The 19,391-nt window shown below is 44.2% G+C and overlaps 1 protein-coding gene across 3 annotated transcripts in view; it reads left to right on the forward strand.

Annotated features, from left to right (window-relative positions):
* The window catches only part of TEP1 (telomerase associated protein 1), a 1,055,001-nt gene that overhangs the window by 818,340 nt on the left and 217,270 nt on the right, over window positions 1–19,391 (forward strand). For all 3 annotated transcript variants that reach the window (XM_069244315.1, XM_069244314.1, XM_069244316.1), the window contains one exon: window positions 1,125–1,337. In XM_069244315.1, the coding sequence (XP_069100416.1) occupies window positions 1,125–1,337 (213 nt within the window). The remainder of the gene's footprint in view (window positions 1–1,124; window positions 1,338–19,391) is intronic.

Genomic DNA, 19,391 nt, shown 5'->3' on the forward strand with positions numbered 1-19,391 from the left:
TGCAGAAGTGCAGAAAATGTAAATTATGAGAGCAGGGGCTGCCCCAGGAGGTGGGAGAAAATCTGGGGAGGGTGGGAGGGCTTACAGGAGTACAGAGTGACCCTTGGTAGGCTATATACAGAGGGGTGGAGGCCTTGGGATTTGGCTGTACTAGACTACGTGATTGGGGGGATGCTCGATTTGACATGTTATACCCTCGACTTTCAACATCTGCTGAAATCTAATAAAGAGATTTATATAAAAAAAAGAGAATCATCAGCATATAGGTGAATAGAGATGATGTTATCTTGGACCATTACACCTTGTGGTTCAGTGTAAATACTGAAAAGGTGTGTAGAATGTGTGTATGTTTGTGGTATGCCACAGTTTAATGGGTAAGAAGGTTATCAGAAGTAGTCCACGTTCGCAGAGTCTAATCTTGAGATATGAAGTGATTGGAATCAAAGCAGAGCTTTAGTCTCTATACCCATTTTTTGATGCCCTAATGATCAAAAACTCCGCCCGACAGGTCCAGAAAGGGTAGTAGACTGGTGTCACCTTCATCCAGGATTCCAAGGATATTATCTCTGATTTTCTATGCTGTGGAGAGTGGCAATTTCTGTGCTGCATTTTGGCCTAAACCACAACTGGAATTTTTTCAGAATGTTTCTTGTGGTCATGTCACCACAGAGCTGTTTGAGATGGATTATTTGATTATTTTACCTAGAAATTGCAATTTAGTAATCGGTTTCAGGTTGTGGAGGAAATTTGGGACAAGGTGTGGTTTCTTAAGAACGAAGGACTTGTCTGGTTTAAAGTGCAAAAGTGAATGTTCACATACGGGAAAATAAAAAGCAAAACTGTTTTTCAGGGAGGTACTTTGGCAAAGTCAGGGGAATATAACTGCTGCAGATGGCAGAAAAGATAGGGAGTTAAGGGAGAAGAGAGTGGTGAGAACAGAAGTGGAGAGTAAAAGAGGGTAAAAAAAGGTGAATGAAATGATGATAGTAGCAAGCTTCACTTTGTCATGGCGTAGAGTGCAAACATGATAACTAAGCTTCGCTGTGTGTAATTGGTCACCAGTTTCCTTGGAGTCAGAAGCAAAGCGACCAACTAATTACTCTCTACTGCTCACTCTGTTTCAGGGGGACTGTTTGCTGAATGTGATATCCTCGATATTGCGGTACCCGCTATAACATGGTTACAGAATGAGACGCTGGCTTTGGGGTGCAACAATAAGACTGTCCAGATCTGGGATGCAATTGAAGGACAGGCAAAGTGCCAACATATTTGCCGTGGGCACCAGGGCCCTGTGCTGGCACTGGCTCACTCATCTCAGTTCCTAGCATCAGCTTCAGGTAAAACTTGATGGTCATCACTTTATTTCACTCTGATTTTAATGGCTATTTATACTAACCTTTGAGTTTGTGGAATGTTTGTTTGGCAGTTTTACATGTATGCCAGTTCACTTCATTCAAAACCTAAGCAAATGTATGTCCCTTCGTGAACCTATTCAGAGGAATTTCAACCACTGCTATCTAATTATACTACAGCCCCACTGAATCTAATATTTTGCAACTTATTGGAAGATATTGCTACTAATGGTCTGTGCTCCTAGGAACTGATTCCACAGAACCTTTCTTTTTTAGCTACTGAGAGAGAACACAACATAGTCTCTGGCATGGCCCATCAGGCTCTGAGCACGGAACCTGGCTTTCCAGACAGGCCTCATTCCCAGCACTCCTGTACCTACTTGTTATTTGAGAGAATGAAGGCAGTTCAAAACATTTTTCCAACTTATTTTATTGATGACAAATAGGAATTAGCAGCTTCAAAGGAAGCTAGATGGGATACAATGATTAGACGTGGGTGGGACATTGTGGAATTTAGATTCAACTTTACTAAATAGAAGGAGTTCAACTTTAGATTCAAATGCACCATGCCTTATTTGCAGTTCAGTGATCCACTTAAGGTGAACACCTAACATAAGCAAGCAATAGTAACTGAGAAAAAAAGCAATACGCGAAACATTTATTTCTATTCTGTGCATTAATCTGAATTAAACCTTGTAATTTTGAATTGTGTGAACCTTCTAGGATTGTTAGGAAAACTTGAAGTGCTTTTAAAGATGGCAGCCAAAGGTATTGAATCTGCCAATCTTTTTCATTTCATAATAGATTTTAAAAAAGGAGTAACAGCTTGATCCCATCTTCATTACACATTAATAAAAAGTAACCAATCTCGTGACAGCTTATAAATATTATTGTAGATTCAAAATATGAAACTAAAATAACATTTGAGCCACAAACTAATCTTAAAGGTGTGGAAACAGCTAAACTGCGTAATCCAAAAAACCTCAAACACGTGGAAGATATTGTAGTTTTTAATCCTATATAAACAGATTGTATACAGTTGAATCAGATAATGGAATGTGATTAGATTATCAACAAGGGACAGATTTGTTCTAGGAAGAAAAATAATATAAAAATAATGAACCTAAGAAGAACTGTAGTTATCCTAGGAAGGCAACAGGTACCTCATTTCAGTTATTGCCCTGAAATATTGTAGACACTGTAAAACGCATACCTCAAAGTAAGAATTTTTACTAATTTTCAAGTTAACAGTATTCAGCAACCTTCCCACAGTACTAAATTTTACTAAATATGATGTTGTAGCTAGTAAGATTATGAAAGAATGACACAGCTGCTGGTTAATCATATATGTATCGAGCCTCCTTGATTAGAAATGTAAATCTAGTAATACAAATTCATGATAAATTAATGATACAGTATTAAAAGGTAGCTTTTATTATTAGTGTATACTCTTTTAGAAGATTATTTAAAAACAGGACCCCCTAAAGTGATATCTTAAAAACTATGGAATTCATAATTGAGGACAGCTGTGAAATCCTTTGATTGTACACGAGTATTTTAATAGTAACTTGTTTAGAAATAAGGAAACATTATTTGAGTGTTTAAAGTTCATAAATGTGTAAAGTATTCATTAGATAGTTGTGCCTCAAAAACAAACTAGAAGCGAATGCAAAATACTTTAGTTTTTTATTGTAAAAGAAATCTAAATGGTAAATTGTCAGTAGAGCAATGACCACTGTTTTAGGAGAAAATATTGGTTCTAATTTTCAGATTGTACTTTGTCCAGAAATTAAGTAAATCCTCAGTTAAATCAGTTTCAAAACCTATTTAATAGGAATAATGTGCAACAGTTGCAACTTTCTTAGAAGTCGATCTAACAGTGGACAGAAGAATATGTTGGAATGAGCATTTATTTATCTCTGACAAATGGGATGATGAAGGTATTCACTTGTTAATCAATGATATCTTGAGAGTATGAAGTTAAGGTTGTACCCTTCTAAATGAAGGGGACAGCTAGTTATATTATACAGATAATTTCCAAGTTACATCCCCAAAACTAAAACTCCAACTCTTTTCGGAGAATAGATAAATGGACTGGTATCTCTCACTCCTGCACTGAGTTATGCTCTTGTGGAAAAGAGTGTTAGGAGGTAGGCAAGTGTGTCAAAGCATATCTTACATCTGCAGGTGCTAGTGTGGTTTCCTTCCCGGAACTCCCCAAATCCAACACAGACAAGTATCAATATTTTACAAAGAATTAGAATATATCATGTGTTCACTTCATAAGCATTAGCATAATAATAATAATAATAATAATAATGCCATTGATTAAAAATGAAATGAGGGTGAAAATTATAATAGTACCACAAACATTATTCATCACACATCTGTAAGCTATTAAACTAAAATTCCTAACTTAATTGCATTCAGGTGTCCTACAACATCATGTGTTAGCTGATATCATGCAACTTATCAAGACCATGGACAGCCCCTGCATATGTGTGTGCGAGTAGATCTCGATTTCTTGTCTTCTTTGCCGCTTTTCTCCCCAACAACCAGTCGATTCGTTTGCCCCACCCCATTTGCTAGGGCAGTGATATTCAAAGTACAGCCCGGGGGCACTCCTGACCTTTACATGCTGCCCCCTTGTCAACAGCAGCACTGGGCTGCTGCTCTCTCAACTCAGCACATTGAGAAAGAGGTTAAATAAACTTGCAAGCTTTTGTTTAAAGATTCATTGAAGTTAAAGAAAGGAGGTAACTAGGTTAGCCTACACCGCCCAACTTTACAAACACCTTTCTTTTTAAAGACATCTTGCAGCAGAAGTGTAAAAATGACAGTCAGTTCAAAATTCAAAAAGTGTATTTCATTAACATGCAGAACCATTTAATCTAAATACAGCACATTATGTCAGTGCATTGAGAAATATATATATTATTAAAGCAATAGTTTTCAAACATGAATTTACAAACAGTAATTCTTCCTCAACCATGACAATAATGTCAATGGTTAACTAAGGTGCAAGTCTGTTGCTAAGTGCACTCTTTGGTCTGGGTACCTATTTTCCATCAAAAACATTATACTTTATTAAATCAAACACAGGGGAAGGTTTTGTACAATGCACACCCGGAACTGTGTATTTCGACGTCCTTTCAAAAACGACAATGAAGAAAAAGGAGGGAAAGTGAAATTATACAGTTGCCTAGGATTATTCAATTTGCTAAAGTGGGAAAGCCGGGATTAATCCTATGTTTTCTGGTTTCACATTGTGCAATGGATTTATATGCTTTATTTCACCTACACCCACTTTACCGGTACACCTTCCCGGAACCACACATTCTCGACTGCCACACTTCTGGCATCAATGCAGCCCTTGGTCACATCACAGATAAAACCTTTTGACCCCTAAGAAAATGGTTGTGAGTACCTATGTACTAGGGTCTCTTATACCCTTCTCGTCTGTTGAAGCATATAGAGCAAGTGGAGGCTCATTGTATTGAAAACTCTACATTTGGTAAACAGACAGAGCAGTGCTTGTGTTTATTAAGAAGCATGCAGAAGCTCCTGTTTTGTACACTTTAAATTCCACCAGTATGAAACATGCACAAGGTCATCCTGCAAACAGAATTCAGCTGCTATACAACAGATAGTGGAAAATCCCTCTCTGCCTATTGCAATGTGAGCAGCAGAAACTAGATTGTAATAAGCATAGCATATACAAACCTTGTTAGCATATGCAAGAAACGAATGTAAGAATCTCATGTTTAAAGGAATTAGGCCTAGCAAATGTATAGTTATTAAATCAAGCACTCATACACTTTCAGTGCATCGACTGTGCTGACGTGCCGGAAGTTATGCAACACATATAACATGATCAAACATATATAAAAAGTTTGCTCATGCATAAGAGGTGTGGCAGCTGCAAATTATTTCAACTGTCATGACAAAACCAGTCCGTCAAAAAAAAAGACCAGGGTAGCTCTTCTCCGGATCAGTGCATGGCACGGAAAGAAAAGAACTAACATCACTGTGCGAATGGCGGCATCTATATACTACTCCCGATGTCATCACGGCGACTACGACGCCCGTGGAGTCGACTGACACCACCTACCGATGCACAAGGGTATTGCTCGAAGAAAAATCTCCAGATTCCGTCTGACACCGGGGGGAAATTCTAAGGTAAGGAATCTGCAACTAGAATATGGCTCTATTAGATATTTCATTACCGAAGGTAAGTAACTTGTACGTCACCTCTCTCATGTTGCAGGGCTAATTCATATGTAAACATTAAAGAATAACTACTCATAGAAGGAAATTGTTGAAATCTTTTTAAAATGGATTAAGGGGGTCATTCCGACCCTGGCGGTCATGGACCGCCAGGGCCGGGGACGGAGGAAGCACCGCCAACAGGCTAGCGGTGCTTCAGGGGCAATTCTGACCGCGGCGGTAAAGCCGCGGTCAGAAAAGGGAAACCGGCGGTTTCCCACCGGTTTTCCCCTGCCCCAGGGAATCCTCCACGGCGGCGCTGCAAGCAGCGCCGCCATGGGGATTCCGACCCCCTTCCCGCCAGCCTGTTCCTGGTGGTTTACACCGGCAGGAAGAGGCTGGCGGGAACGGGTGTGGAGCCCCTGCAGTGCCCATGCCAGTGGCCCCCTAACAGGGCCCCATTAAGATTTTCAGTGTCTGCAAAGCAGACACTGAAAATCGCGACGGGTGCCACTGCACCCGTCGCACACCAGCAACTCCGCCGGTACCATTCGGAGCCGGCTTCAACGTTGCTGGGGCTTTCCCGCTGGGCGGGCGGGCGGCCTTTTGGTGGTCGCCCGCCCGCCCAGCGGGAAAGTCAGAATGACCGCCGCGGTCATTTGACCGCGGTGCGGTCTTTTGGCGGTCTCCGCCCGCCGCCCGCCGGGGTCGGAATGACCCCCTAAGAAATTAAACAGTAATAGCTGACAAATCATACAACAAGGGGATAAACATATATTTGACAAGAATTAGCATGGCAGAATTTGACAATCAATTCAGTTAAGTACTATACTCTTTTTTAAATGAATGTGTGAGAGGCATGCCCAAAGATAGCTCTGGTTATTATATTGGAGTGGAGAAAACATACTGATTTATTGAATGCTGTTAATAATTTAAATCTTAAATGTACCCCTTCACCTCCAGTCACAAAAGCTATTATTTCTACCAGTGAAGACATAGGGCCTGATTATGACCTTGGCGGATGGGATACACAGTCACTAACTTGACGGATATCACACCCGCCTTTTTTACAAGTTCCATAGGCCACAATGGAACTTGTAATACTGCGGACGGGATTATCCGTCATGTTTGTGGTGGAGTATCCCATCCACCAGGGTTCTAATCCGGACCTTAGTGAGGAATATTGTTAGGAAAACCAGCCCACCCTAGAGCACCCATGTCCATTAGTACATGGAATATTAATTTGTCAGTTTGAGGATGTGGTACAATCCCTTCTGCATGTAAAGAATTTATTTTACATCCAGTGCATAAAATGGTGCCAAAGTCATCCCTCCTTTCTTTGGATCATTACTGGTTCTCTGGATGAGTAGGATGAATTTGTCCCCCAGTATGATGAGGACAGTTCTTTTGAGGAACTACAGGATACCAGTAGCCTGGAAACTTCAGACAGTGCCTTGTTTCTCTTCCTGGTCCTGCCACAGAAGAAAGTGCCTCCTTTGCTGTCATTATGTGGAGGGCCGCAGAAGTGCTTAACAGATACTTAACCACTATGGAGGCAGAGACTAATTTCTTCAGAGATGTCCTTTAGCCAAGCACCTACACAACCTCTGTCATTCTTTAACAAAGCCCTCACAGATACCCTACCTTTGAACACTTATGCCATGGGCCTCCAGTAAATAGGTAAATCGCTTGTCACAGCAGATGAGCACCAGGCAATCCTAATGTTCTCTCACAACACCCTACGCCTGAGATCTTGGTGGTACAGGCACCTGCATTTAAGGAAAATCCTAGTGTCTTCCTAACCACCTCACCTGATAATGATTCCAAACACATTGCAGCTTTTGGCAATCGTATCTTTTCATCAACAAGCCTTGTTCTGCGATCCGTTAACACCAGCTACCATATGAGATACGGTGGCCTAAATTCTGCCAGCAGTGCCCGACGACCTTTCAGCTGCACTTAGCCAAGGCTGTTCAGGATGGACAGAGTTTATAATCCACTGTAGTTTGGACACCACCGACTGCTTAGGTTGGGTCATTGGCACGAGTGTAGCACGTTGATGCCATGCCTGGATGAGGGCTACAGGCTTCCTAGGGAATGTCCAGGTCTCTCTAATGGACTGCTACTAGATTCCGCTCACCTTTTTGTGCAAAAAGAGACACAGCCTTGGAATGCTTTTATGAAAGCATAACTACAGCACACTCCTTTGGTCTTTTTACCCCCGCTAGCAAATCCATTAACAATTTTGCTCCCTCTTGAGGCCAGGGTAGGGATTTCCAGTATCACCAGCCTCAGACCTTGTCGCCAGCCCATCATGTCTCCAAACCTTTTTGGTGCCTATGGCTAATGAAAATGCTATTTGGACAAAATATTGAGTTAAAAACATTGTGCTACAGAAATATCATAAAAAGATATTGTTGCTACAGAAATATTGCGACAAATAACATAATCCTCAAGAGTATTGATGTTTTGATAAGAAATAATATTTTCAAAAGTATAATTGTTTTTAATATCGTTTTCAGTATAGCTTAAAAAAAAACATTTTTCAATTAATTCAATACATTTTAATTAATTAATAGGTTTTAGGTGGTAATATTGAATAATTTTATTTATTTTTTACAATATTGTTTTAAATTTTTAGTGTATCGATAATTTTTTTTATAATGTAATTTTACGTTTAGTAGCAGGTTGTTGGGCTTGTAGGTGAATAGGGTGGGAAGTTAATTACATTATAATTTAAATTTAATTGTAAATATGTTTTAATTATCTGTTTAATAATTAGAAATCAGTTATGTTGTTTTATTGTACATTTTTTACTTTTTTGCTTTTAATGTATAATTTCATTTTTATTATTAATTGTATGTTATACTTTAGTGGTTTGTGTGTGGTGGAATATGGTTGGATGATAAATTATAATGAATTTAAAATTAATAGTGGATTTGGTTTTATTCTAAATTCATTATTTCATTGATTATTCATTTGTAATTGTTACTTTACATGTTTATTTCATTATTTTAATCAATATTTTGATACTAATAGTTTGTTATACTTTGGATGCAGGTTGTTGGGTTTGTAGGAGACTAGGTTGGGAAGATAATTAAATTACATTTAAGTTTAATTGTAGGTATTTATTTCCTGTAAATTACTAAATTGATTAATCATTGTATTGTTAATTGTTTAATTGATACATTTACATTTTTAAATGTAGTTTAATTTAAATGCATATTTTAGATTTAATGTAATTATTTTTTTTAATTGTATTTGTATTTTGTTTTTTGGATTTCTGTTTTTTAATATAGTCTTAACCCCTTTGCTGCAAGACCTTTTCTCAGGTGCCAGGCCTTTTTGTTGCTATTTGGAGCAGTTTGCGCTTAGGCCCTCATAACGTTTTGTCCACATAAGCTACCCACGCCAAATTTGTGTCCTTTTTTCCAACATCCTAGGGATTCTAGAGGTACCCAGAGTTTGTGGGTTCCCCTGAAGGAGACTAAGAAATTAGACAAAGTACAGCGAAAATTTTGTCTTTTCCAACAAAATGGGAAAAAAGGGCTGCAGAAGAAGGCTTGTGTTTTTTTCCCTGAAAATGGCATCAACAAAGGGTTTGCGGTGCTAAAATCATTAGATTCCTAGCTTTCAGGAACAGGCAGACTTGAATCAGAAAATCAAATTTTTCAACACAATTTTGGCATTTTACTGGGACATACCCCATTTTTACAATTATTTTGTACCTTTAAGCCTCCTTTCAGTTAGTGACAGAAATGGGTGTGAAACCAATGCTGCTGGATTCCGTAAATCTAAACATTTCTGAAAAGTAGACAAACCTCTGAATTCAGCAAGGAGTCATTTGTGTAGATCCTGCAAGGTTTTCCTACAGAAAATTACAGCTGCAATAAAAACACAATTAAAATTGAGGTGACAAAAACAGCTGTTTCTCTCCACGTTTTACTCTGTAACTTTTTCCTCAAATGTCAGATTTTTTAAAGCAATATACCGTTACGTCTGCTGGACTCTTCTGGTTGTGGGGATATATAGGGCTTGTAGGTTCATAAAGAAACCTAGGTACCCAGAGCCAATAAATGAGCTGCACCTTGCAATGAGTTTTCATTCTATTCCGGGTATACAGCAATTCATTTGGTGAAATATAAAGAGTGAAAAATAGGTATCAAGAAAACTGTGTATTTCAAAAATGGGCACAAGATAATGTGTTGAGAATCAGTGGTTATTTGCATATCTCTGAATTCCGGGTTCCCCGTACTAACATGTGAATAACAGGGCATTTCTCAAATAGACGTCTTTTTTACACACTGTCTTACATTTGGAAGGAACAATTGTAGAGAAAGACAAGGGGCAATAACACTTGTACTGCTATTCTGTGTTCTCCAAAGTCTCCCTATAAAAATGGTACCTCACTTCCGTGGGTAGGCCTAATGCCCACGACAGGAAACGCAACATGGATACATCACATGTTTACATTGAAAACTGACGTGTTTTTTGGAAAGTGCCTAGCTGTGGATTTTGATCTCTGGCTCAGCCGGACCTAGGAAAATCTACCAAACCTGTGCATTTTTTAAAACTAGACACATAGGGGAATCCAGGATGGGGTGACTTGTGGGGCTCTCACCAGGTTCTGTTACCCAGAATCCTTCGCAAACCTCAAAATTTGGCCCAAAAAACACTTTTTCCTCACATTTCGGTGACAAAAGGTTCCGGAATCTGAGAGGAGCCACAAATTTCCTTCCACCCAGCGTTCCCCCAAGTCTCCTGATAAAAACGGTACCTCACTTGTGTGGGTAGGCCTAGTGCTCGTGACAGGAAATGCCCCAAAACACAACACAAGATGGACATATCACATTTTCCCAAAGAAAACAGAGCTGTTTTTTGCAAAGTGCCAAGCTGTGGATTTTGGCCTCCAGCTCAACCGGCACCTAGGGAAACCTACCAAATCTGTGCATTTTTTAAAACTAGACACCTAGGGGAATCTAGGATGCAGTGACTTGTGGGGCTCTCACCAGGTTCTGTTACCCAGAATCCTTTGAAAACCTCAAAATCTGGCCAAAAAAAACACTTTTTCCTCTCATTTCGGTGACAGAAAGTTCTGGAATCTGAGAGGAGCCACAAATTTCCTTTCACCCAGCATTTCCCCAAGTCTTCCGATAAAAATGGTACCTCCCTTGTGTGGGTAGGCCTAGTGCCCGCAAAAGGTATAGCCCCAAAACACTATCTGGACACATCAAAATGATCAAATACAAAACTACTTGTTTTTGCAGGAGGAGGGCACCTGCTGTTTTGGTCCTGGGCTCAGCAGCCATACAGGGAAACCTACCAATCCCAGACATTTCTGACAACTAGACACCCAAGGGAGTCCAGGGAGGTGTGACTTGCGTGGATCCCCCAGTGTTTTCTTACCCAGAATCCTCAGCTTACCTCAAATTTAGCTAAAAAATCAAATTTTCCCTCATTTCTGTGTGGGATCACCACACCTGGACAAATTTCCTACCACCCATCGTACCCCTCAGTCTCCGTGTAAAAATGATACCTCACTTGTGTAGGTGGGCCAAGTGCCTGTAACAGGGAAGAGCCAAAAACATGTCGAAATTGAGGGGGAACCAAAGCGGGTCCAAAAGGGCAGTTTCAAAAATTGTTTTTTAGGCTAGCAAGTGGGGCAGAATTGGTATCAGTATAGATGAGACAATGCTGGTTGGTAGGAATTTTGTGGACTCCTGCAGAATCTGGAAGGTTCCATCACAAAAATGTGGGGCAAAAGTGTGATTTCCAGCAAAGTTGGAGGTTTGCAGTGCATTGTGGGTAAGAAAATGGTGCAGAGTGTATGTGAAGCACACCACCCTGGACTCATCCAGATGTTTAGTTTTCAGATGTGTCTAGGTCTTGTGGATTTTTCTACATGGATGCGTCCCAAAGTCCAAAAAGTGCAGCCCTCGCCATTACAAGTGCGACGATTTTGAGAGTTAGTCAAGCTGTCATGGCCCAAATGTAAAACCAGAACCCAAAATAATCAAATGTCCTCTTGCTTGCCATGGGATAAGATGTTTTAGTGTGCAGGGGGAGAGCTGAAAGACTGTTACCCCCTTTAGTTGGGGTGGGGGCATAACCATGCCCATACTGGATGGTAGCCACCACCCCACCATTTTTTATTTTTTTTAATTCCCTGGCATCTAGTAGGCTTTCTACCCCCACCAGGGTGTGGATCGGGGGTAATTGTCACATCTGCCCACCGGTGGGAAGAACAGTTGTGGCCCCATTTATTTAGGGTGGGGGTATGGCCATACCCCCACCCTCTTATTTTGAAATAAAATCTTCCCTGGTCTCTGGTGGGCTTTCTGCCCCCCCCCCTTGGGGGCAGACGGGCCTTCCAAGAATAAGCTTATCTGCCTCCAAGTGGGGCAAATATGGCCAACAGTAATGTGCCCCCATGGGGAGCGACCCTTGCCCAAGAGGCTGCCCCCCCAAACAAAGCACACACATACAAACACACACCAATCCCTGGTGCCTAAGTGGTTTCTGAAAGACTGTTGCGAGGGCGAGGTCAGCGGAGCCAAGCTGTTGAGTTGGGTTGTGGAAGTTGATTCGTTCTTTGAGGTAGGCCAGTCCGGTGTTGTGGAGGGCTTTGTGAGTGTGGACAAGGATTTTGAAAATGATCACACACTGACGTCATCAAACGCCACTGGGGGCTCAGGGGAGGTTCGGGTGGAAGGGGTAGCGATTCCCCTTCCATCCCTGTCCAGGGGAGGGGGGGCGCCAGGCCCTCGGGGGAGCGCTAGCGCTTCCCCCGAGGGCCAGTAGCTGGACATAACGGTTACGTCCTCGGCACCCGAGCGGTGCAAATGAGTACGTAACCGTTTCAACAGGGCACACGAGGGGTTAATATTTTCTATGTAGTTTAGTTTATTATGTTCTACTCTGTATTAAAATAGTTGTAATATATATTTTGAGCTTTTATTATTTTATGTAACTCTTTGAAAGTCCTATGCTTTCCCTTCTGTTGCTTATACTGGAACGGGAATAGAAATCTAACGCCTCCTAGTCCAGTGGTTTCCCTGCAGTTGTTTTGACTGTAATGGAAATCATAAATCTAATCCCTCAGAGGTCCAACAGCTTTCCTACTGTTGCTTAGATTGGAGTAGGAATAGTAAACCTAACCCCTCCAATGTCTATTGCTGTCCCTACTGTTGAAAAAAATGAATTTTTGATATTTATTATAGTGGTATTTATGGCTGATAGAGACATTTAGTTGCAGATTCCTTACCTTAGAATTTCCTCTGGCATCAGTCTGGATCCAGAGGTTTTTCTGAAGCAGTACCACTGTGCGCCATTAGGTATTGTTAATCGGCTCTACGTCCGTCGTCCACCCCAGATATGATGTTGCAGGTCCTATATAGACGCCACCCTGGCACACTGACATCAGTTCTTTTCTTTCCGTGCCAGCCAGCGCTGATCCAAAGAGGAAGCTACCCCTCAGTTGTTTTTTGACTGGTCTGTTTTTTTTACTTTGTCAAAACTTTTTTGAGTATTTCTAATCCTGGTGCGTCGAGAGATGTCTTCTCACACGGTTGTTTCAAGCCCTGTGGATCCTGTCATCCAACGACTGATGAACTAGGAAGCATCCTCGGATCCATGCCCTCATCACATCCTTAACTTGGCCAGCACCTCCATAGCACTGGAGCTCTGCTGAACCATCATTCTATCTTTCAGTACCGCCACATTCCTCTCAGACTGGAAACATGCCGAAATCAGCGCGCTACTCAAGAAACCTACCGCCGACCCTAGGGGGTTGAAGAACTATAGACTCATCTCTTTGCTCCCTTTCCCAGCCAAGGTAACAAAGAAAGCTGTCAGCAACTCACCGAGTTTCTCAAGACACACTTTATCCTAGACCCTTCCCAGTCTGGATTCAGAAGCAACCACAGCACCAAAACCGCACTCTTAGCAGCCACCGACGACATACGCATCATACTGGACCGCGGAGGCTCCGCCGCACTCATCCTCCTCGACCACTCCGCTGCATTTGACACCATCTCCCACTCCACCCTCTGCCACAGACTGCACGATTCTGGCATCCGAGACAAAGCTCTGAACTGGGTCAGGTCCTTCCTCACCGGAAGAACACAGAAGGTCAGACTACCACCATTCACATCAGAACCTAAAGACTTGCTGCTTAGTGCCCAAAGCATCCTCACTCAGCCCGACGCTTTTCAACATCTACATAGCCCCGCTTGCTAAGATCACCAAACAACACGAAATAAACATAGTCTCCTACACTGATGACACCCAACTGATCCTCTCCCTGTCCAAGGATTCTGCGCAAGCCAAGAGGAATTTCTCCATTGGGATGAGAGCAGTCGCCGTCTGGATGGAGGCCAGCTGCCTCCAGTTCAGCTTGGACAAGACAGAGATCCTTGTGATTGGCGCCACCCCTTTTGCCTGGAACGACTCCTGGTGGCCCACTGCTCTGGGTAATGCCCCCGCTCCCACGGACCATGCGCACAACCTGGGCATCATCCTGGACTCCTCTTTATTGATAACTTGCCAAGTTAACACAGTCTCCTCATCAAGCTTCCACACCCTCCGTCCTGTGGAAGATTTTCAAATGGATTCTCCCGACACGAGGAAGGCAGTCAGCCACGCACTCGTCACCAGCAAGCTGGACTACGGCAACACACTCTATGCTGGCATTACCAAGAAACTTCAATCAAGACTACAAAGAGTCCAGAATTCAGCAGCCAGACTCATCCTGGACATTCTCGACACAGCCGAACCTCTTCCTACCTCAGAGACCTACACTGACTCCTAGTCAACAAGCGCATCACATACAAACTCCTGATCCACACCTTCAAGGCACTGCATAACATAAGACCAGCATACCTCAACCACCGCCTCACCTCCTACATACCCAACAGATGTCTCAGTTCCTCCCAGCTCGCCCTTGCAGCCGCCCCCAAGATCTGGAAAAGTACAGCAGGAGGAAGATCCTTTTCCTACCTAGCAGCCCTGACATGGAACACTTTTCCCCTCAAGCTCAGGCGGACCGCATCACTGAAGGAGTTCAGGAAGGACCTCAAGACCTGGCTCTTCGACTGAGCAGCACGCCTACATTCAGCGCCTTGAGACCCTATGGGTGATTAGCCACGCTTTACAAATCCATGATTGATTGCGATGTCCATGAGGGAGGAGCACCTTATGTGCCTTTGGTGTTTGGAGCACTACCATGACCCAAAGTCATGCTCCAAATGCCAAGCCATGAATCCGAAAGCTTTGAGGGAGTGGTCCCTAAAGCTCATGACAGCCTGGCGCTCAGCTCTGCGTGTGTCTCGATCTTGTTCGAGAGGAAGGTCTTAGGACCCCCCCCCCCTTGTCATCCCAATCCAATTCCTCAGGACGATGGCCGATGAGACGAGGGAGCAAGAGTATTGTCGATCTAGGCCTCCCTCTGCGGAGCCTGTGTCTGGGCCAACTCCGTGTCTCCCTGAATTTCTGGGACCCAGAGCGACCCCTGCTCAAGTTATGGAATTTTATGAGACCATGTGCCTTATTTTTGGGCAGTCCGACTCCACTGGCGTGCCCTCGGGCCCCGCGGAGTAGGAAGGGGCATCTGCGGGATCTGTGCCCGCGGCTTCGTACTCGGATTTGACCGGCACCCTTGGTGGATCTAGAATGGCGCTGGTCATATTACCTTGACCTTCCCTAGTGCCGGCCCTGACGTTGATACTCCCTGTGGCACCCGTTCCCCCAGGCAGCGCCACCCCCATCCTCATTGCCGGCTCTGACATGGAGTCAAATGGGCATCGTACGATGCCTGAGTCAAGCGTTGACAGAGACCTTGCACTCTATATCGGATACTAAGATTTGTTCCTTTTGGCTAGCATATGGTGCAGAGTGAGTGGGGCCGCTGGACCCTTTAGAACACCAGCTCCAAGACCCCATGGACTGGCGTACGGACCTGGGTGAAGCCAGTGGACTGAATACCACAGCAGATATTGGCTTGCTCTCTCCCCCTACAGTGGCGAGGGAGAAGGGAGCTTGATATTCCATGGTGGTTTGGAGAGCAACCAAGGTTCTGAACCTTGACCTACTTTCGGTGGCATTCAGGACTAAACTCCTGACAGGCATGCTTGAGCTTGGGGCTTCATCCTCTGAACCCTTTCTTCCCTTTAAAGAAGCCCTTACAGATAGCCTACTGGGTACCTGGTCCAAACCAGCACAGGGGCTCCTGTGAACAGGACAATTGCCCACCACCATCACCCGGCACTGAATGACCCAGGTTTCCTGATGCAACAACCTGCCCCTAAGAGCTTGGTTATCCAAGCCTCCACCTCTCCGGGCGCGTTCCCTTCCGTACCCCAGGATAGGGAATCCAAGAGGCTAGACACACTTGGGAAAAAGATTTCATCCAGCAGCCTGGCACTGCGGTCCGTGAACACTGCATGCCTTTTGGGCCGTTATTCCCATACAGTGTGGGATACGGTTGCATAAGTGCTGCCACAGGTCCCAGAGGAGGCACAGGCTGTACTTTCCCAAGCAGTTGCTGATGGGAGAGACACAGCAAAATTCACGATCCAATGTGGATTGGTCACAACCGACTCACTGGGCAGAGCGGTTGTAGGAAGCTAGTTGTCTATATATTGCACTAAAATGAAGCAGGCTGTGCAGGAGTCCAGTGGATCCCCAATTGGTTTTTGCAGAGGCAAAAGTAGATTGGACTAATGCTCTATTTTGTGGTAGTGTAGGCAAGCTGTTAGGCTTAGCAGAGGGTAGTGCTAAGCATTTGTTGTACTCAGAGGTAATAAATGAGACACACACTCAAAGAATAAATCCGAGACCAATTTAGAAAAATAACAATTCTTTTTATGTATGCGTCAAACTTAAGAACTTCATAATTCGGTAAGTAGACTTTTTAAGCCTAAATACTTTGCAATTTCAAAAATCAACATTTAGTGCAATTTTCAGAGTTCTTCCCAATGTTATCCAATGGAGGAAAACAATGTTCAGCAAACACTACTGGTGGAGCCAATCTCAGGGTGTTAAGGTAAGTACTGGGCACTGATCAGGACCACACCAACAGGTCACACAGACAGCACTGATGCGCCTGGGTGCAGAGGTGCAGTAAGGCGTTGGGTGCCCAATGGTTTCCTATGGGAGTTTGACCATGTGACAAATAAGATACATGCTCTTCCTGGAAAGCCAGACGGAGACAACAGACAGGTAGGTAGTAGACTTGGGATGCTCAGGGATGTAGGTGCACCTTTGGTCCGCTTCCCCTCTGCCCAGGGTCGGCAGTTGCACGGATGTCTTTAGGTGTCGGGTTTTCTCATCCTGGAGCACTCGCGGTCAGGAGGCCCTGTGTGTTGACGCTGCAAACGTCATTGAGGAGTCTGGTAAGGGTGGAACCAGGGTGGACTCAAGCTCTTAGGAGCAGGGGAACGTTGTTGACACTAATGATCCACCTCAGCTGGGCTCAGGGGTCAAGGGTGCGGTGATTGCTGTAGGTGTGGAAGTTTCCTCATCACAAGCCTGTGGGCTAAAGGGGCCTGCGTGCAGAGGCTGCAGGTGCCTCGGGAGAGTTCAAGATGGGTTAGACTACACTGGACTCGGTCTCTGGGCAGCTGGGAACCGCATTGGCACCGTTGGTTGGCTTCACCTAAGGTCATAGATGTCATGCAGAGGTCACTTAAGGTGTCAGGTTTCTCTAGTTCCAGCAGCTGCAGTCTTTTCTTTAGAGTTTCTTGTTGCATGCTGCCCGTTGGAGATTTGAGTCTTTATTGAAGGCTGGGCGAGTTGGCTTTTTGTACAGGATCTTTCGAGGTCAGCAGGCAGGCCGGAGGGTCTGGTTCCAGGTCGGCTGCTTCTTTTCCTCTTCTGCAGGCGCAACTCCCCTTTGTCCGGGTCTTCTTAGGTTGCCCAAATCTGAGTTCTGAGTTCAGGGGTGCCACCTAAATACTCAATTATGGGGCGTTAAAGGGAGTTCCAGACAGTAGCCAATGGGCTGACCACCATGAGGGTGACTATTCCTTTCTTATGACCACTTCTGCTGGGAAGCAGGCATAACCCTAACCCTAGTGACCTAACTCCCTCCAAGCAAGATGAAGGAATTTGAAAAGGAGTGTCCACTTCAGCTCATCCACCTTAGGAGTGGGCCTAGCATGAAGTGGGTACTCCTCTTAATTGAACTAATTTTCCTGCTTCTGCTGCCACTAAAAGTCGGGTCAGGATGGGGGGCTGGTCATCTCTGTCATTTGGAGAGACCGGGGTTGTATTACAAATGTGTCTAGGCCTTTGAAGCTTCCCGCCCTGGAATGTTCATCCTGCCTGGGAGAGTTGACAACACCTCCTTCCGTTGCAGGCTTTTGACTTAGGCCCTCGAGAGCACTGGCTCTCATGTTAAGGGGGCAGAAATGCGTCTGTGGTGGGTGAACTCGTCAGGACCAGTCAGTCAACACACTAGTAGTTGGCAGGATTTCAGGGGGCATCTCTAAGGTGCCCTCTGTGTGTTTCTTAATAAATTCTTCACTGGAATCAGTGAGGGTGTATTATTCTGAGATGTTTGATACCAAAAATCCCAGGGTTCAGAGAAGCCATCATGTAGTTGGGGAACTCGTAGTGGCCAGTGGTCAGCACATGGCTTCCCTGTACACTCAATATATCTAGGAATCGACAAAGAAATAATAGGGGCATATTTGCTCATGCATATATGCACCTCACATGTAATAAAATGCACCCTGCCTTAGGGCTGCAAGGCCTGCTAAAGGAGTAACTTGCATATACTGCATGCAGCGTTATGGTACATGGAATTCAGGCTGTGTGCCATGTCTTATCTTCAATTTTGGGAGCACCTTGTCATGCAGTTTGCAATGGCAGTCTACATAAGATTGCCGCTGGATCCCTCAGAGTGGCACAAGTTGTGCTGCAGCTCGCTCTGAGGGGCCCTCTTTAGTACCCATGCCCTAGGTACCAGGGCTACCATTCGCTAGGCACTTATAGGGGACTGAAGGGCCAGATCACTTAGGGATCAAGTGACCAGGTGTCTTGTTTTAGGGAAGGAACACTGGCACTGGGTACCTGGTTAGCAGGAACCCAACGCACTTCAGTCGAAGTTGCATCTAAAAAATAGGCAGAAGGTGGGGGTACTGCAGCCATAACCCAGCTCCCTACACAGGCCCTCCCAGCCAACAGGCCAGGAGGCTCAGCCAAACCTGGGAGAGTTTTCCTAGTCTGTCAGGCGAGGAAGAGTAAGAGAGCAGGCTGCATGGTTGCAGGGCCTACTCTGCCTCACCTCCTACTGTCCAGGTCATTTCCTCTGGGAAGCTGACTCCCCTCAACACTGTTTGGATCCCATTTAGAGTGTAAAGTTTGCTTTTTCGCTTTCTTTGGGATGACAGGTGCCCACCTCTGCTAACCCTATCTTAGCCAGGGCAACCCCCAGCTTACCCAAAGAGTTGACTTCCAAATGGAGTAACGCCACCATGACCAACAGGGGGCCTAGCTCGCTATTTGGCATGAGGTTGAACCACCAAGTCAAGGATAGTGCAGCCATAAAGACTAACACCCAGCAGAGGCCACTAACATCTGTTAGTTCCAGGAAACACACATTTAGACCTTCACTAGCAGGTGAAGGGTCTACGTTACATTCGTCTTTGGGTTTGGAGTGCCTGTCTGCTGTTTTAGACTTGGGGGTTACTACCTCCTGTAGGGAAAACCCTTCTTCCACTCTCTTTTCTGTTAGCTGAGAAGCCACCAAGTCAAGTGTTGGAAAGCACCTTTTTTGGCATGGTTAGCCCCCACTTTTTGCCTGGTACCTGACGTAATTTCAACTGTTAGTGC

This window comes from Pleurodeles waltl, chromosome 7 (genome assembly GCF_031143425.1).
Source record: "Pleurodeles waltl isolate 20211129_DDA chromosome 7, aPleWal1.hap1.20221129, whole genome shotgun sequence".
Taxonomy (NCBI): domain Eukaryota; kingdom Metazoa; phylum Chordata; class Amphibia; order Caudata; family Salamandridae; genus Pleurodeles; species Pleurodeles waltl.